The sequence below is a fragment of the Vicugna pacos genome, chromosome 5 (assembly GCF_048564905.1).
Source record: "Vicugna pacos chromosome 5, VicPac4, whole genome shotgun sequence".
NCBI lineage: Eukaryota > Metazoa > Chordata > Mammalia > Artiodactyla > Camelidae > Vicugna > Vicugna pacos.
In genome coordinates this window covers 94180249-94197241 of record NC_132991.1, presented here as the reverse complement: position 1 = coordinate 94197241, position 16993 = coordinate 94180249, and the positions used below count along the sequence as shown (strand labels likewise).

General features: G+C 49.7%; 2 protein-coding genes across 7 annotated transcripts in view; one reads left to right on the top strand and one right to left on the bottom strand.

Moving 5' to 3' along the window:
• The window catches only part of SCLY (selenocysteine lyase), a 30686-nt gene that overhangs the window by 11726 nt on the left and 1967 nt on the right, over positions 1–16993 (bottom strand). Inside the window, exons 1-7 of one of the 6 annotated variants that reach the window (XM_072961944.1) lie at positions 13765–13924; positions 12930–13025; positions 12526–12626; positions 8017–8197; positions 4606–4733; positions 4278–4442; positions 3185–3291 (exon numbers count right to left, since the gene is read on the bottom strand). In XM_072961944.1, the coding sequence (XP_072818045.1) occupies positions 3185–3291; positions 4278–4442; positions 4606–4733; positions 8017–8197; positions 12526–12576 (632 nt within the window). In that variant the 5' untranslated portion in view covers positions 12577–12626; positions 12930–13025; positions 13765–13924. Of the gene's footprint in view, positions 1–3184; positions 3292–4277; positions 4443–4605; positions 4734–8016; positions 8198–12525; positions 12627–12929; positions 13026–13764; positions 13925–16103; positions 16217–16993 lie in introns of those variants that run through there. The other 5 variants (XM_072961945.1, XM_006220174.4, XM_072961947.1 and 2 more) reach the window with 5 other exon arrangements.
• On the top strand, positions 10705–11310 carry LOC102540738 (large ribosomal subunit protein eL29). Its single transcript, XM_072960665.1, has one exon. The coding sequence runs from the start codon at positions 10721–10723 to the stop codon at positions 11192–11194; it is 474 nt and encodes a 157-aa protein (XP_072816766.1). The 5' UTR covers positions 10705–10720; the 3' UTR covers positions 11195–11310.

The window sequence follows — 16993 nt, the reverse complement described above, 5'->3', positions numbered from 1 at the left end:
TATTTTCTAAGTTCCTCAGGTGGGAGCTTGTATTACTGACTTGAGAGTCTTCCTTTTTTCTAACATATGCATTTAGTGCTACGAATTTCCCTCTCAGCAGTGCCATAGCTGTGTCTTACGGATTTTGGTCAGTTGTATCTTCATTTGTATTCATTTCAGTGTATTTGAGACTTCCTCTTTGCTTCACAGATTATTTATAAGTGTGTTGCTGTATCCTAAGTATTTGAAGATTCTCCTATTATCTTCCAGTTACTGATTTCTAGTTTGATTTCACTATTGTCAAAGAATATACTCTGTATGATTTCAGTTCTTTAAATGTATTGAGGTTTGTTTAACGGTACAGGATACCATCTATCTTACTATATATTTTGTGGCATTTGAAAAGAATGTGCACTTCACTGCTGTTGGATGGAGTGTTCTAAATATGTTGGTTAGATCCTGTTGGCTAATGGGTGCCACTGAGTTCTTCTATATCCTAGAAACTTTTTGTCTAGTTGTTCTATCCATTATTGAGGGAAAGGTGTTCCAATCTCCATCCATAATTGTTGGACTTGTCTATTTTGCCTTTCAGTTCAATTAGGTTTTTTTCCCTCACATATTTTGTAGCTCTACTGTTTAGTGCATCCACATTGGGACTGCTGTGTTCTTGGTGGACTGACTCTTTCATCATTACATAATGTCACCCCCTCTGTAATTTTTTTTGTTCTAGAGTCTCCCTTATCTAATATTATACAGCCATTCCTGCTCTCCTTTGATGAATGTTTATGATACATTTTTTCCACCCTTTACTTTCAACTTGCCTCTATCACTAGATAGGAAGCGAGTTTCTTACAAATAGTACAGTTGGGTCAGTTTTTCTAAATTTTACTCTGCCAATCTCTGCCTTTTAATTGGTGTATTTATACAATTTACTTTTAATGTAATTATTGACATTAGGGCTTAAATCTGCCTTTTTGTTTTGTTTTGTTTTTATCATCTTTCTGTGGGTTACTTGAACAGTTTTCAGAAGGTCAAGTGAAGAATAGAAACCTTATCTCCTTTCACATCCATTTACCCTCCCCCATTTACAATGTAATTATCTTAAGTATTTCTTCCACATTCATTTTGAACCACTTCAGACGGTGCTATGATGTTTTGTTTAGGCCCTCAAACACAATATAGAAAACTCAAGAGGAGAAAAAAGCCTGTTTTATTTACCCATATTTTTACTTACCAAGCTCTTCCTTTCTGATATTCCAAGGTTCCTTCTTTTACTATTTCCTTTCTGTGTAAAGAACTTCTTTAGTCATTTTTAGCGTAGGTTTTCTGGTGACAAATTTTGTTAGTTCTCCTTCATCTAAGAATGTCTTGACTTCCTCTTCGTTCCTTAAGGGTATTTCTGCTGTGTATATGATTCTGGCTTGACAGCTTTTTTTCTTTTTTCTTAGAGCACTTGCAAAATACTGCATCACTTCCTCTGGCCTCTGTGGCTTCTGATGAGTAATCCACTTTCCTTCAAATTATTTTTTCCCTGTAGGTAAGGTGTTGGTTCCCCACCTCCCTTCCTGGCTGCTTTCAAGATTTTTTGTCTTTCTATTATGAAGGTTTACTTTTTATGTCGTGGGATAGATTTCTTTCATTTTATCCTGTTTGGGGTTTGTTCGGCTTCTTGAATCTGTACATTTATGTCTCTTGCCAAATTTGCAAAATCTTCAGCTCTTATTTCTTCAGGTTCTTTTTCATCCCACTTGCTTTCTCCTCTCCTTCTGGGACCTCAATGAAATGTATGTTAGATCTTTCGTTTAGTCCCACAGGTCCCTGGGGCTCTGTTCCTTTTTGTTTCCAGTCTATTTCCTCTCTTTGTTTAGACTGGTTAATTCTGTTCTTTCAGTTCACTGATTCTTTCCTCTGCTGCTCCTGCTGGTGAGCCTGTCCATTAAGCGTTATACTTTGGTTGTAGTTTTTAGATCTAAATATTACATTTAGTTCCTCTTTGTACCTTCTTTTTCTTTACTGACACTTTCTTTTGTTTCAAGTGTGTTCATAATTGCTCACTGAGGCATTTTTATTGTGTCTGCTTTAAAATCTTTTGTCAGATAATTCTAACATCCTTGTCATCTCAGTGTTGGCACCTATCGATCATCTTTCTCTTTTTGATTTAAGATTTTCCTGTTTTCAGTATGATAAGCGATTTTCAGTTAAAATCTGGAAGTCTGTATATTATGAGTCTGGATGTCTCTTACCTTCTGTCTTACTTGGCTTTTTCTGACCCTGCTCTGGCAGGAGAAGGAGTGTGCCAGCTCAGCACTGCCGGCTGGAGGTAGAAGTCCAAGCTTCCGCCTCAGCCCAAGGGGAGAATGCACCTTATTAGTGACAGGTTTGGGGGGAAGCCAGGGTCCCCATGTGGTCTCCACTGACACAGTGGTGGGGATGCATTACTGGCGGGAGGGGCAAATGTCCTGGCTCCTCACTAGACCCTGTCTGACTCAACAGAGGAGTGGGCGTGCAAGTCTCGGCTCCCCACTCGCCTTTGCAGCAGTTTGCTGTGCTGACTGGTTGGAGACAAGCAGGTATTGTCCGAAAGTTCTCTGTCTTGCTAGGCTGTCCTTTTCCTGGTCTACTGGCTACAGACAGCAGGCTTTCTCGGGCATTTTTCTTCGGCCCTCACTGGTATTTCTGAGTTGCTGGATTCTCCTGCTCTAAGTCTGGGATAAAGGAGGCAGAAGAAACCCCAGGGAACTCGCCACATGCTATCTGTTCCTCCCTCTTGTTGTCCAGTTTCTGACAACACACGTGTTGCTTGCTGGTCCCACCTCGTCCCCTTGTTAAAACATCCCTGCAAGTCACAGGGACACAGGAGCTGTCCGAGGGAAGCAGGTGCTTCTGTGCAGCTCTGCTCACCCCCCAGGCAAGAGAAGGGCAGCACATCTCAGCTGGGGCTCAGGTGGTGCCTCTTTGGTGGGCGAGGCCAAAGGAACAAAAGGAACAGAGATTTCCTTCCTCTGCTTTGAATCATCCCCAAAGAGACTACAGAGCTGTGAGTCCTAAGTGTAGAACCAACTCATGGAGGCATTGGGCGGTGTGGCTCTGATGCAGTGGAGGTGAAAACCATGCTGTCACAGTGCTGCCAAGTCAGGAAAGCCACTGCTCTACAGACAAACAGCACGGCCAGTGGATCAGAGGCCTGGTTAATCTTCTACCTTACCCTGGCCTGAAATTCCGTTCTTGTCCACCTCCGAACAGCATAGGGTACAGAGGGGTAAGTTCACCGAGCCCTCGGACGTACAGTGCTCCAATCCTGGGGCCATAGAACTGGAAGGAAACGTCAATCATTTATTCAACAAGACCCGTCCAAGGCCCTTCTCCGTATCTGTGCTGAGAGACACAGAGATGCTCTGTAACATATGGGCCCCACTTCCCTGCAGCCCTGCAGCCCTGCTACCCGCCCCACTGCAGACATCCTGGGGGCACAAAAGCCTTCGGGTGCAGGGCAGGTGCTGGGCTCTGGTCCCCAGCTCAGTGGCAGCAGAGTCCTCTGCACATCGCGTACAAGACTCTGTGAAGGAGAGGGCTGGAGCTAGAGATTGCCGAGGGCTGCCTGGTGCAGTCTATGACCCCATGTTCTCAAGCCCACATTGTGCAAGGTTACAGTGCGTGCCACCGTGCCAGGCTCGGGCACACGCTCCTTTGGAAACTGGCTGAGAACTGAGTACTAAAAACATTCCCAGGTCTAGTCAGCGGCTGCAAAGGTGAGCAAAAGCTTCAGGAGGGTCTTCACTGTTACCTGTTTCCCCAGAGCACACCCTGCAGATGACAGGGGCTGAAATCACACCTTCACATCCAAGCCACACTTTCAATCAGGTTAGGGGAAGCAATAATTCTTGAACCCTGCACCTTCTGACCCCGGGTTGGAGGATGAGCAGGCTGTCAAGGGGCCTGCACGTGCTGTCTCCCTGCTGCAGAGAACACTGACTCCTGGCTAAACCCCCCTGAGACCTCATCACCTCCCCTCCTGCCCCTCCTGCCCTCTGCCCTCGCCCCTCTGGCCACTTTGCCTGGCCACCCCTCCCGCCCTGCATGGGCTGGGCCCCCACCATCCCCGCCAGGCACTGACACTTGGCATCTCAGCTCTGCCAGACTCCCCTCTACGTGTCCCAGAGCCTCGCTGTGGGCAGGTGGGTGGGTGCACTGGGTGATGGAGGATAAGTGGTGTTGCGGGCTCCACTCGGAGGTGAGCCTCACGGGCATCCAGGCCCCTCCCCACCAGGAGGGAAGGAAGGCAGCCTCTGCGGACGCACCTTGTGCCCCACGATGGTCAGGAAGTCCACGCCCAGGTCCCGCACATCCACACGCCGCTTCCCCAGGGCCTGCGCCGCGTCCGTGTGCATGAGCACGCCCGGCAGCCCGTGGGCTGCCCGCTGCTGGTTCAGGGCCCGAATTCGCCGACTGATCTCAGGCACCGGCTGAAGAGGGAAGAGCAAACAGCTGTGTGTGTTTCCCTCATTTGACAAAAACAGAATGAAAGAAATGGGGAGTCGTGAAGGAGGATGGGCGAGAAAGTTATAAGACTGAAGAGCAGAGGGAAAGCAGAGGCCGCCCTGTCCTGCTGAAAGGGAGGCAGCTCACCATGACGACGCCCGTCTCGTTGTTGGCCAGCATGATGCTCACGAGGCACGTGGCCGGGCGGACGGCCGCCAGCACATCGTCAGCCTCCACCTGCCCGCTCACCTTGGACACGGGGACAAAGGTGACCTCTGAGGAATGACACACAAGGACCAAGGTGAATCCCAGAGTGTCCTCTCTGGGATGTTCATTTACATACAGTGTGACACAACTCCTTCCACAATGAAAAATGCAATTTACTTTAAAAGTTCAGAAAACTCTGAAGAAGGGACATTAGCCAAGTTTATCACCCGCCCAGACAGTCAGCTGGACCACTCCGTTAACGAGCGTCAGCAGGTAAGTTGTCCAGGAGAACCACTCTGATCGCCTGGGGCTGTGAACAGGTAGGACACCCTCAGTTCCCGAGAGCATCTCGAAGCACCAAGCACTTAGCGGTCACTCAGTGCTGATCCAGCCTTCGTTGAGCACCTACTGTGTGCCAGGCACTGCTCCACGCACTGAGAATCTTATTGCCGTGGACGGAGAACAAGCAGAGGTGACTAACTTGAGGTTTGGGTTCAAATGGTGAGAACAAACACACCCGCTCACCCTTCAAGGTCCCACTGAAACGAGAGCGGGTATGTTTCCCAATAAGGGCTGTCACCTGTGGACAGGGACCTCCGAGGGAGGCAGTGGCATCAGATCAACAGCAACAGGAAAGACCCACTCAGGGCGAAAACTAACTCCATAAACAGCACCAACGGCCCCAGAGACCATGCAAGGTCCAGGTGCGCAGTGTGGAGAGAGCAGGACAGAGGCTGACTGCCAGAGGCCCCTGCCTCGCGCCCAGCAAGCGCCGGCCCAGGTGGGCTCCCAGGCTGGGGGGAGGGCAGCAGAAGGGTGGGGCCGGCGTGCCACTCTAGGACTCAACAGGGAGCAAGAGGAAGGCCTCTCCGGTCGGACTTCCGGTCCCCTTATAAGCACATGAGCCCGCAGGGAAGTGCAAACCAACCCCCCACGAGACCCCTCTGCATGCCCAGCAGCACGTCTACAACAGAAAGCACGGACAGCGACAATCCCTGACAAGGCTGTGGAGAAACTGGGACCCTTGTTCACTGCTGGCAGGGATGCAACTGGTGCAGCCGCTTCGGAACGCAAAGGTTAAGGTCAAACAGAGAGACACTTCGAAAGGTGAAACAGAGTCACAGCCTGACCCAGCAATTCCACTCCTGGATGTCAACCCAGGAGAAATGGAAAGCATGTCCACTTCTTCACAAAGTCCGTAGTGGCATCATTCACAGTGTCACTCGTTCATCAGTGCTCACCAACTGATGAACGGACACGTAAGATGTGAGCACGGTTCATTCACGAAAATGAAGGAAATACTGACACAGGCTGCACCAGGGACCAACCTTGAAAACGCGATGCTACGTTAAGGAAGTCAATTACGGAAGACCACGTATCATATGATTCCATTCATGGTAAGGTCAGAACGGGGAAATCTCTAGAGACAGAAAGTACTCGTGGTTGCCTAGGGTTGAGGGAAAGGGAGAGTTATAGCTTGAGTGATAAACCAAGAAATGGAGATTATGCCTGTAAGTCAGTAAGCGTTAAATTGGGAGTGACTATGGTGATAATGCTAGCCACAGGTAAAGTGAAGGCAAACCTGACGGGCGCTGCCCCGAGGAGCAGGACCGAGTGGCGGGAAGAACCTTTCCTTTGTGTTGGAAGCCTTTCTATGACCGCGTTCCTCCCCCCGGCATGTCTCTCCTGTGTAAAAACTTGCGCAATTTTAAACAAGAGGTTGAGTGTACCGGTAACTGATAACAGTGCATTAAGCGGCCCTTCCTTGTACAACTGAGACACAGGAAAAAGGCACCAGGGTAAAGGGAACTGCCGTTTAAATAAGACAGTCAGACCTGACTGTTTTTAGCTGAAGTGGTGCATTCAGTCAGGCCATAAAGAGAAAGCTTTCCCAGTCGTCCAACAGGAAAACTGGTAACAAGGCTGCTGGTGAAGCCCAGCAGCTGTCACAGTCCTTTATCTTAAGAGGTGACACTTCCCTGCCTCCCAGCGGGTTCCCAGGCAGAATAGGCGAGAAGGCAGATGCCCAGGAGAAAACCGCCGTCTCACCCAAGGAGCGCTCAGCCTCGGCCACGATGGGGAACGTGGCTCTTAGTTTTCAAAGCTAGTATCCACCCCTGTGTCTCGAGATGTCACAGCACAGGAAAAGTAAAAGGAGGACCAGGAGTGACCAGGGCCAATGTCACTGCAGTCTGTGCTCAACCTGCCCCCCAGACTGCCCGGCCCGGTGCCCTTCTGGGGGGGCCCTGGCGCCCACCGCCCCCAACACCGGGAGGCCCCCACCTCCACGTCCGCTTGCGCAGATGAAGGCACCAGCAGGAGTGCACTTTTTCTTGTTTTTACCACCAGAAGTTGATGTCTATCTGACCCTTCTTCTTTCTACCAGAGGGACCAAAAGTCAAGATTTCATTATTAAAATCAAATAATGAGGCGGGGTAGATATAGCTCAGTGGTAGAGTACATGCTTAGCATGTATGAGGTCCCGTGTTCAATCCCCAGCACCTCCACTAAGAAATAAATGAGCAAACCTAATTACCATCCCCCTCAAAAATAAATGAGTAAATAACAAAACAAATAATGAAAACCAGTGGTTAGCATTTATATGCGTATATTAAACATGAATGTATTTAACACATATGAGAGTCTGACCTACCATTCGGTGATTGATGATTGACCAGTTCTACATGTTGGCAATTTGTCTTTTTTTTTGATGCAGGTACTGGGCAATTTACCCAATTTGACTAGTAATCATGGAGTTTTCCAGAACCATGTAATGCTTATAATATTGTAGGTCTTTATTAATGTTTGTTGAAGTGAGTTGAACTGAAATAATTTAAAACAGATTTTAGTATTTACTGTAATTTCTTTTTGAATCATGTAGGTAATGCTCTTAATTTCAGTAGATAAGAATAAAATCTACATTTATATATGGAAATATACAGGTGTTCAATTTCTGTAGCATTGATAGAAATAACATCACTTATTTCTGGGAAATAATTTAAATTTATTAGAAAAGAAAAATTAGCCAAGATGAAAAAAAAGAAAAAATAATAAAACGGAGGGACTGGGGATCGAACCCGGAATCTCACGCACGCTACGCATTGAGCTACTCCTTTGGGTTAGCTCTACCATTGAGCTATCCCCGGCCCCCTCTCCGTTCTGCACTTACTGACTTTTCCCTAAGGGGAAATCTGAAAGGACTGGCTGTGTAACCTTTGCACCTGAGCACAGCCAGGCAGCCCGGGGGCAGGAGGTAAATGATTCACCACAGCCCTGGGGCCGCCCCTCCGGGAACCAGTCAGGGAGGGGAGGGAAGCCATTTGGCTGGAGCTCAGCCAGCTGCTCACTCACCCGCCACCTGCTCTTCCACCAGGTGCTCCAGGGGCAGGCGGATGGAGTCGTGCTCCACGAGGCAGGTGACGCAGTGGGGCAGGGCCCCCGCCACCGGGCTGTGATGCTCGGCCGCGTCCCCCCCTGAGGCGTGGGTCTTGCGGAAATGTTCCACCGCAGAGTGGATGACCAGGTTATTCGACTGCAGAGATACAGCAAAAACATCATTTATAAAAGCTGCGCTAAGAGTAGACGTCAAGTAACGATCTCTGCTACCTGTACTTCCCTTCGTGGCAAACATTACGGCCTCAAAGAAATTCAGCTCCTTTTAAAAGGCCTAACTATGAAGATTTGGAGGTTTTAAACTTTTAAAAATTCATTTCCAGTGAATTATGTCTGTTTTTTGGTCAAGCCACATTGTGCATTTAAAAATTTTCTAAGGGCCACTCGGCACATGGATCAGACCAGCCCTCCTGTCCAGGAGGTCTACTTCTTGGACTCGATCCTACAGCTACACTTGCACAGAAGCAAAATTATGCACGTAAAGGTGACTGATCAAGTGTTTGTAACACAAAACCTCAGGAAACCCTTCAACATCTGTCAACAAGGGCTCTCGTTAATCACACTTGTTCCATGGACGCCGGGCAGATGGAACAACACCGAGGGGCACTCCGGGGCCGACGCCAAAGACGTCCACACACTTGTGAAACGGAGAAAGGCATCAAGCAGGACACACAGCGTCCTACACGCGTATAAACCAGGCCAGATGCATCCACGTTTGCTTACACACCCAAAAAATCCTTGAAAAGGTAAAAACGGAAGGAGGAGAGAACATGTGAGCCTACAGGCTTATTTGCTTTCAAGGCGCAGACTATCTCTGCAGGACGCGGAGGACACGAACAACACTGGTCTCCTGTAGGGGTAACTGCAGGGCTGGGGTGGGAAATTTTTTTAAATGAAACTTTTTCTCTTATTACAGAAAAGCATGTACAATAGAAGTGTAAGTTTAATGGAAAAAGTATGACAGTGAACACCTGAGTAACTGTGACCCAGATCAAGACAAAAAACACTGTCCACACCTGGGGAGCACCCCCCAGCCCCCTCCACCACTGCCCACCCCCACCCCAGGTAGCCGCCACCCTGATTTTCACAGTAATCATTTTCTTACTTTACGCTTTCCTTCCTATGTGAGCACCCCTAAACTACTTTGCTTACTTTGCCTTTTGACCTTCATATGAATGAAACTGAACTGAATTACTTTTTTCTCAGTTGGAGATCCAACCTATTGAAGCATCTGAAGGCATCGCACAACAGGAAAGTGGACGCTGCTGCTTGTCCTGTGCTGAGGAAGCCACACGTTGTCACAGGCGCTCAGAGGACATAAAAGGCACTGAGAGTTTAACAGTCAGTCCTGGTGAAGGACGGAGGGTTCACTCAGATCTGAGATGCATCAAGCCAGGTAACGGCGAGGAGATGTTCAGGATGGACAGCTCAGATGCGATTCTCTGAAAGGTAGATGGTTCTTTCGAGTCCCAGGTCACAGAGATTCTTGGTCTGAAAAAGAGGGCCTGCAGGGGCTGCACACCTCACGCCGCTGCAAACAGCAGCACACAAGATGCTGGGCCCAGGCTCCTCCCATGTGTCGCCGCCACCTGCAGGGGCCTGCGACAGGGCACAGGATGCTACGCTGAGCGCCCTGGTCATGCTGGGAGCACGGCAGCCTCTGTCAGAACCAGCGGTCACATCTGAAAATGCACCGTGTGCCCCCAGGCCACCATGGTCCTCGGCACTGGGCTCCAGAGGAGGCCAGGATGGCCCTGCAGGGCAGCTCCTTGCCAGCCACCAGGAGTCTGGTCAGTGCCCAGGGGCCCAGCACAGCTCCCCGCCTCTCCCCCAGCCAGGCTCAGCTTCCTCTCTGGCTGACACCCTCCACTCCACAGTCACCACCCCTCCGCACAGCTCCGGGTGGCCGTGTGGCCCCCTTCCACCACAAGGCTGCATCACAAAGTGTGAACGTCGGTCCAGGCTATTTGGAGGGGCACCTGGCTTGTCCCCAGTCTCTGCCTGACAGGGCACACATGGCCTTGACTTCACCAGGTGGTGCCAATCCACTTCCAGACTGGCCTTCCAGTCCACACGCCTGCCAGCGCGGTGCGAGCTCACTGCTCTGCGTCTTTGTCAACACTTAACTGTCGCTGGACTTCTGAACTTTTACCACCCTGGTGGGTGGGCAGAGGCATTTCCACATTGTTTACCCCTGTGTTCTGATCACTCATGAGGCTGAGCATCTTTTCACACGTAGAAACCACAGGGGCTTCTCCTCTGTGGACTGTGCCTTCACATTGCTTGCCCAGTGTTCTCCCGAGTTATCTGTGGTTATACTCTGGATGCTGGTCTTTCGTCAGTGATGTGCTGCAAACATCTTCTCCCACCATCTAGCTGGTCTCTTTATTCCCTTCGGGGTTCTCTGATGAGTCAGTTTGTTTTGCTGTGATGGTAGCGGTAGAATTTATCAATCTTTTTCTTTCATGGTTAAAGCTTTCTGTATTTTATTTAAGAAATCCATCACTCTTCAACATCACACAGACATCAGTGTGCCTCCCAAAAGCTGTGTAAGTTTTACTCTTTGTGATTAGGTCTTCATTACACCTGGAGTGTTTTTTTTTTTTTTTTGTATGTTGTGAAGCAGAAATCCAATTTCCTATCTCCCGGCTCCGGTACAGGCATGGCCAAGTCGAAGAACCACACCACACACAACCAGTCCCGAAAATGGCATAGAAACGGCATCAAAAAACCCCGATCACAACGATACGAATCTCTTAAGGGGGTAGACCCCAAGTTCCTGAGGAACATGCGCTTTGCCAAGAAGCACAACAAGAAGGGCCTGAAGAAGATGCAGGCCAACAATGCCAAGGCCATGAGTGCACGTGCTGAGGCTATCAAGGCTCTCGTAAAGCCCAAGGAGGTCAAGCCCACGATTCCAAAGGGCAGCAGCCGCAAGCTCAGTCGACTTGCCTACATTGCTCACCCCAAGCTCGGGAAACGTGCTCGTGCCCGCATTGCCAAGGGTCTCAGGCTCTGTCGGCCAAAGGCCAAGGACAAGGCTCAGACCAAGGCTGCAGCTATAGCTCTGGCTCCGGCTCCAGCTCCAGCTCAGTCTCCCAAAGGCACCCAGGCCCCCACAAAGGCTCCAGAGTAGAGGCTTTCATCTAGTGATGTCAGGATGTAAGGACTAGTGTGACCCCTGGGCAGCTGTCTGCATGGGGCTCATGTCTACCTGTGCTGTTTGTACAAATAAACCTGAGGCAGGAAAAAAAAGAAAAAAAAAAGAAAGAAATCCAATTTCCTTTCTTTGCACGGCTGTCCCAGCACCACGCGCTGCAGAGAACACTCTTCCTGTTCTGTCTGGCCACCTCAATCATGAATGACGATCATGTGACCTACCATCGGAGCCAGAAAGATGTCAGAGTGAGAGCGCACTGTTATAATCAGGTCAGGACACCAGGTGCCCCCCGGGACTGTCCTGTGCAACCAGGGCCACCCTTCTCACGCAGGCATGGCTGTTTCTGGTCTAGTGTCCATTCTCGCCCCAGTCCATCTGCATGAATTAGTAGAGCTAAGAAAGGCTTGCTGTCTGGTAGAGCAAGTCATTTCACTGCACTAATTAATCTTCACGAAGCCTTGGCTACTCTTGGCATTTTGTATTTCCCTATAAATCAGTTGGTGAGACGCCACCAAAAAAGTCAGACTTTTGACTGAGGTTACATTGAATCTACAGAAAGAACTGACACATTTGCAATACTGAGTCTTCCAATCTGTGCACATGGTATCTGCTCCATTTACTCAGGACCTCCTTGAAGGCTCTGGGTAATATTTCTTTTCCTTTCCCAATGCGGGGAGGGAGGAGTGTCTCACTTTTTTTTACTAGGTTTATTTCCTAAGTATTTGAAATTTTTTGGTGCTCTGGTAAGTACCTGTTTGTTGCTGGTACATAAAAACACAACTGATTTTCAATCTAACACCTTTGCCGAAGCTACTTGCTAAGGCCAGCTGCAGGTCCTCTCGAGTCCTTCATGTGGACGGTCACATCACCCGCGGGTGACCGTCATGCCTTCCGCTCCAAAAAGGAAACGAGAAAGTGAGCATTTCTAACTGAGTAGAGGCTTCGACGCCTTCACACTGTCCCTGAGTATCTTCTATCAATTTAAAAAGAAGTACCTTTGAAATGGGTCAAACCTCACACTCTTAATAAGGTGAACAACTTAGGGATTTAAAGGACTGATTCCAGGGCAGAACGAAAGGGGAATTCTTTCCCGAAGCATTAGTGCCAAGCAAGTTAATTCACACATCATTTTACAAATATCTGATCAGCCCCCTGGAATTCGCTGATAGGATAAATGCCGGCTGATTATATCAGGCTAACTGACAAAGCAGCAAGAGCAAGCGTTACTCTTTCCTTTAAAAAACAGTACCCCAGGAGAGAGCCACCCCCGTTCTGTGCTGTGGGCGCGAGGCTCTCGGGCTGCTTACCTCCGTGCCCCCCGAAGTGAAGATCACGTCGCGAGCTTCCCCACCTACCATCCTGGCAAGGCTTTCCCGAGCTGTACTGATAACATCCTTGGCCTTCCTACCTTGAGGGACCAAAATGGAAATTCAGTAACTTTGCTTCACCAAGTCCAATCAGCACACACTTAAAAGAGTGACCAGACCCAAGGGAACCAGAGACCTGAGCAGGGGGTTCTAGGATGAAGCGTGTTCCGTGAATGTGAACACTATGCTAGGCTACGACCTAAAAGTGACTTGGCGAAGGGGCAGCGGTAAGATATTAGCAAGTCAGGGAAAACTATGTAAGTTTAAGTAACGTAGAAGGAGCCAGGAACAAGCGTGAGGGTGCCTGGGACCCTGAAAGGCGTGAGACACGGTCCTCCTCTTACCGGCTGCTACAGCAGAGGGGGGTGTTGCCCTCTGCCTTGCTTCCCGTTCATCAAGACAGGAGGATGAAAGGATGGGATAATTTGCTTAAGATCACGCTGCAAAACAACAAAAATAAGCACAAACGGAACTCGTGACTTCTCAACACAAAGTCCAAAGCCGTACGTCACGGCGCAGGTCCCCCAGGTAAGTAGCGAGGTCCCCGCCTCGGGGACACACTCGCCTTCAAATCTGGGGTGAGCAGCCCGGCTCTTCCCAGGTTCACTGGATACTAGGGAAACAGGAGCCCAACTTTGAGTGGCAGAGAAAGAAAGGCTCTGGGATGGGGATTCTGAGAATTCCAGTGACCATTCTTACTTAGTCTGTAGGCCAGCAGTCTCCAGATGTTTGATTATTCAGTCTTATTTATCAAACAATTTATTTGAGCAGGCACCACTAAAATAAATACATATTAAAATATACATAATACAAATGTAGAAGACATGGTAAAACTAAATACACAAAGTAATCCATACGCTCCTTAACACTGTTGTGTAGATTTTAATTACAAGCAACGAAGGTCTGTGGTGTTTAGGAAAACCTAGTCAATTCAACGAGGGAGCCGCTCAAGGACCTCGGCCCATCAGTCCCGGGGGCGGCACGGCCGCCGGCCCCGCCCGAGGCCGCCCAAACCCCGCCCACCAGCTCCGCCCCCACGCTCCCCCTAGGGTTCCGTCGAGAAACCGCCTCCGAGAAGCCTCTGGGCTGAGCCCAAAGCAGCGGCACCGTCTCTGCCCCGCCGCCCTGCCCGGGGCAACAGCTGGGAAAAAGCCCGGCCCCTTCCCACAGCTCTCAGACCTTCGCAGAAGCGCCTCACAGGGCTTGCTTTCTCCTTTCCAAAGACGGGTTTCAGAATTTACACACTGGTGTGCAAAAGCTTCCCTTCCACCTATTGACAAGTCTTGGAGACCCTAAGTAAGGTCTCCTGGGGCCCCCCACCAACGGCTGACGTGAAAAGACTGGCCGTTCAGGGTGTCCGGGGGGCGCGCAGGCACTGCGGCCTCACGCACAGCGTGGGGTGGGGGGGCATGGGGCCCCTACTTTGGAGGGTGGACAGCAGTTCCTTAAGTCAAACAACTGCCATATGACACCGCCTTTCTGTGCCTGCCTATTTACGGTAAATGCTGTTTACCCAAGAAGAAAGCAAGCAGCGGCCCACGAACCCAGTCCCCTCCTGAACCCACTGCAATAGTGTGTTTAGGCCACGCGGCCCCCAGACCTACTCTTAGCAAGGTACCTGCGTGGCTAACCCCGGTCCCCACCTCCTGCCCCGGCAGCAGCTCTCCCCAGGCCCACTCCCTCCCGGGCCGGGCTCCAGGTCCAGACTGCAGGCAGCTGGCCGTGTCCCCTGGCCAGTCCGCAGACTCCTCCCTCCCTCCCTCTGAACCCCACTTCCATGCTGACAAGGCCCACATTTCCAACCCAGACCTCCTTCCAGACATGGCTCACTCCGCCTGCATGTCCACACATCCTGACTTCTCCCCTCACTGGCTCCTCTCTCTGCTGGTTCTTTCTCCCAAGGACATGGTGACTCACCCCTTCCAGGGGCCCAGGAAAGGCCCCTGTCTTCTCCTGCCCCATTACCCAAGCCACCAGCAAACCTGCAGGGTCTGCAGTCTGAACTATCCAGGGTCTGACCCCACCTCCTCCCTCCAGCCCCCGCAGGGCCGAGGCCTCAGCTGGAATATTCTCCCAGGAGGCTCCCAGCTCCACCAACCCTGCCGTGCTCTTGGGCTGTGGGTTTCTAAGCTCTTTCCACATATCCTTCACACTTTCCTGAAAACAGAGTCCCCTCCAGGGAATTATTATCATTATTAAACCACAATATTGTGAAAATGATTAAACCATTCTATCACAGAGATGATTTTCTTTTTCTTCCTTCCTTTTTCCCCCCATTTCTACCTCAATGTCAACAGAGAGTGAAGGGCAGCACACTTTTTAGTTTTGGTCCTTAACTTGTGGAAACCAAGGCTGTGGAGGAAACCTGAAGGCCGCTGACTGGCCTCACCAGGTCAGGAAGCGCTGTTACCCCCAAGGGTGTTCCCAAGCTTCCTCAGGAGAAATGCTTTTTATTAGCATTTAATTGTTATCCAGGTTTATGCACCATGAAGTTCAGCTTCACTGGAGGAAAGTCAGACACAAGGCAATGACCAGATGAGCCAGCAAACATGCACAATGCAAACCAGCAAAGAAGCCAAGGAATGACTAGCGCCCGAGTGCAAAGAAGCTTTTAGTTACCAGGCTGTGAAGCTTTTAGTAAACAACTGAGCATGAAAACCCACAGAGCCTGTAAACCTGTACACAGGCGCTGCTAAACCCCAGGGCGTGGCAGTGGTCTGTGTGAAAGTTATTTTGGTTCATCATGACCCATAGTTAAGATAGTTTATCTTAATTATCCCTGATAAAACATTAGATAAGGTACAACTTCAGCCCCCCACCTAAAAAACCTAACATGACTCTGTCACGTAAATAATGATTGGAAGCAAGTTATTTTCCAAAACCTCCAATTTAATGCTCCACATTAGAACAAAAATAAATGAGAAACAAATAAGAACATTTATAATGATAGCTAAAGAATTTTTAAGTAATTTTTATTTTTTTAAAAAAAGGCCAGAATTTTATGTGATCCTGATGATTTAAAAGATCTGTTTTGCAAATTCTGTAAGGATCGACTGAGACAAACACGCTAGGTTTCAACAGATGTGTTTCCACTGTGTAGTGGTTATCACACTCACCTCAGAAATAACTTTAAAAAAATTTTTTTTGGGGGGTGAAGTTATTTATTTATGTATTTACTTATTTAATGGAGGTGCTAGGGGTTGAACCCAGGACCTCCTGCATGCTAAGCACCTGCTCTACCCCTGAGTGACACCCTCTCCCCCAGCAAAAATAACTCTCTTTAAGACTTCTTTGTCTGGGAAAGGGGGCTGGAGACCACGTTAGAGGTGAAAGATCATGGTGTCACCGAGGCTCCACGTGCAAATTTGGACTTCTCAGAAAAAAATTCCCCCAAATTACAGGTAAAGATCTGCAGTTCACAGAAAATCGATTCAAAACCAAGTGATCACAGGCGGTGTCCAATTTCTCCAGGAGCACCTGTGCCCCCGTATCTCCGATAGGGTGCCTCCCCGGATTACCTGCGGGGTAGGGGCTGCTGGGGTTTCCCCAGGCGTCACGCATCGCCTCGGTCATGGCCTCCATCACTTCTGGCTCCAGGGGGGTGGTTGCGTTATAGTCCATATAAACTTTCCTGGCGGAAAGAAAACAAAGACGTGCCTATTAAGGAAAATAAGATGAACGGCCGCGCTCGGCGCATCGCACCAACAGGAGCAAGTGATGTCTGCGGCGGCGGCGTCTCCGCACGGACACCGCGCGGGCTTCTACAAGCTGTGCTCCGAAATCCCCGCATCTTCACCTCTTAGGGAAAACGTGTGCATGATTCCCAACAACTAGTATTTGCCAGTTCGCTTTATCACTGGCAGGGGACCGTCCGCTTGGCTTTCAGAACTTGTTTGCGCCCTTCGCGGAGCCCACCTTCACGGAGCCCACCTTCGCGACCCTGCCGCAGCGCCTCCTGCTGGACGGAGGGGACCCTTGCTGGCCCAGGAGCCTGACATTCCTGAGGGCTTTTTCCTGGCTTGGCTTTTTAAATTCACCGGGAGTTTTCCTTTATTTCCCTGCAGCTTCTGCCTGACCCTGAGGCTCTGGTGATCTGGGCGCCCTCTGCTCCCTCCTCTGCTTCCCGCATGCTGCAGTCTCCGGGGGCAGGCTGGCTTCTCTCCCGGTGCACTATGGGTTTTTCTTTGCCTAGAATGCCCACGCCCTCCATCCCCACTGACTTTTCAGGTTTTTGCTCTAACTTGACCTTCTGAGGCAACCATGGGCTCTAAATAAACTTGCAGCCCCCATGCCCTCCTTCCCAGGGCTCCGTGTCTAATGCCCTCCTGCTTCCCCCAGCATCTCATCACCCAGTACACTAGACTAGCTCCTTGTTGATTCTGTCTCAGCAAAAAGACACAGAACAGCA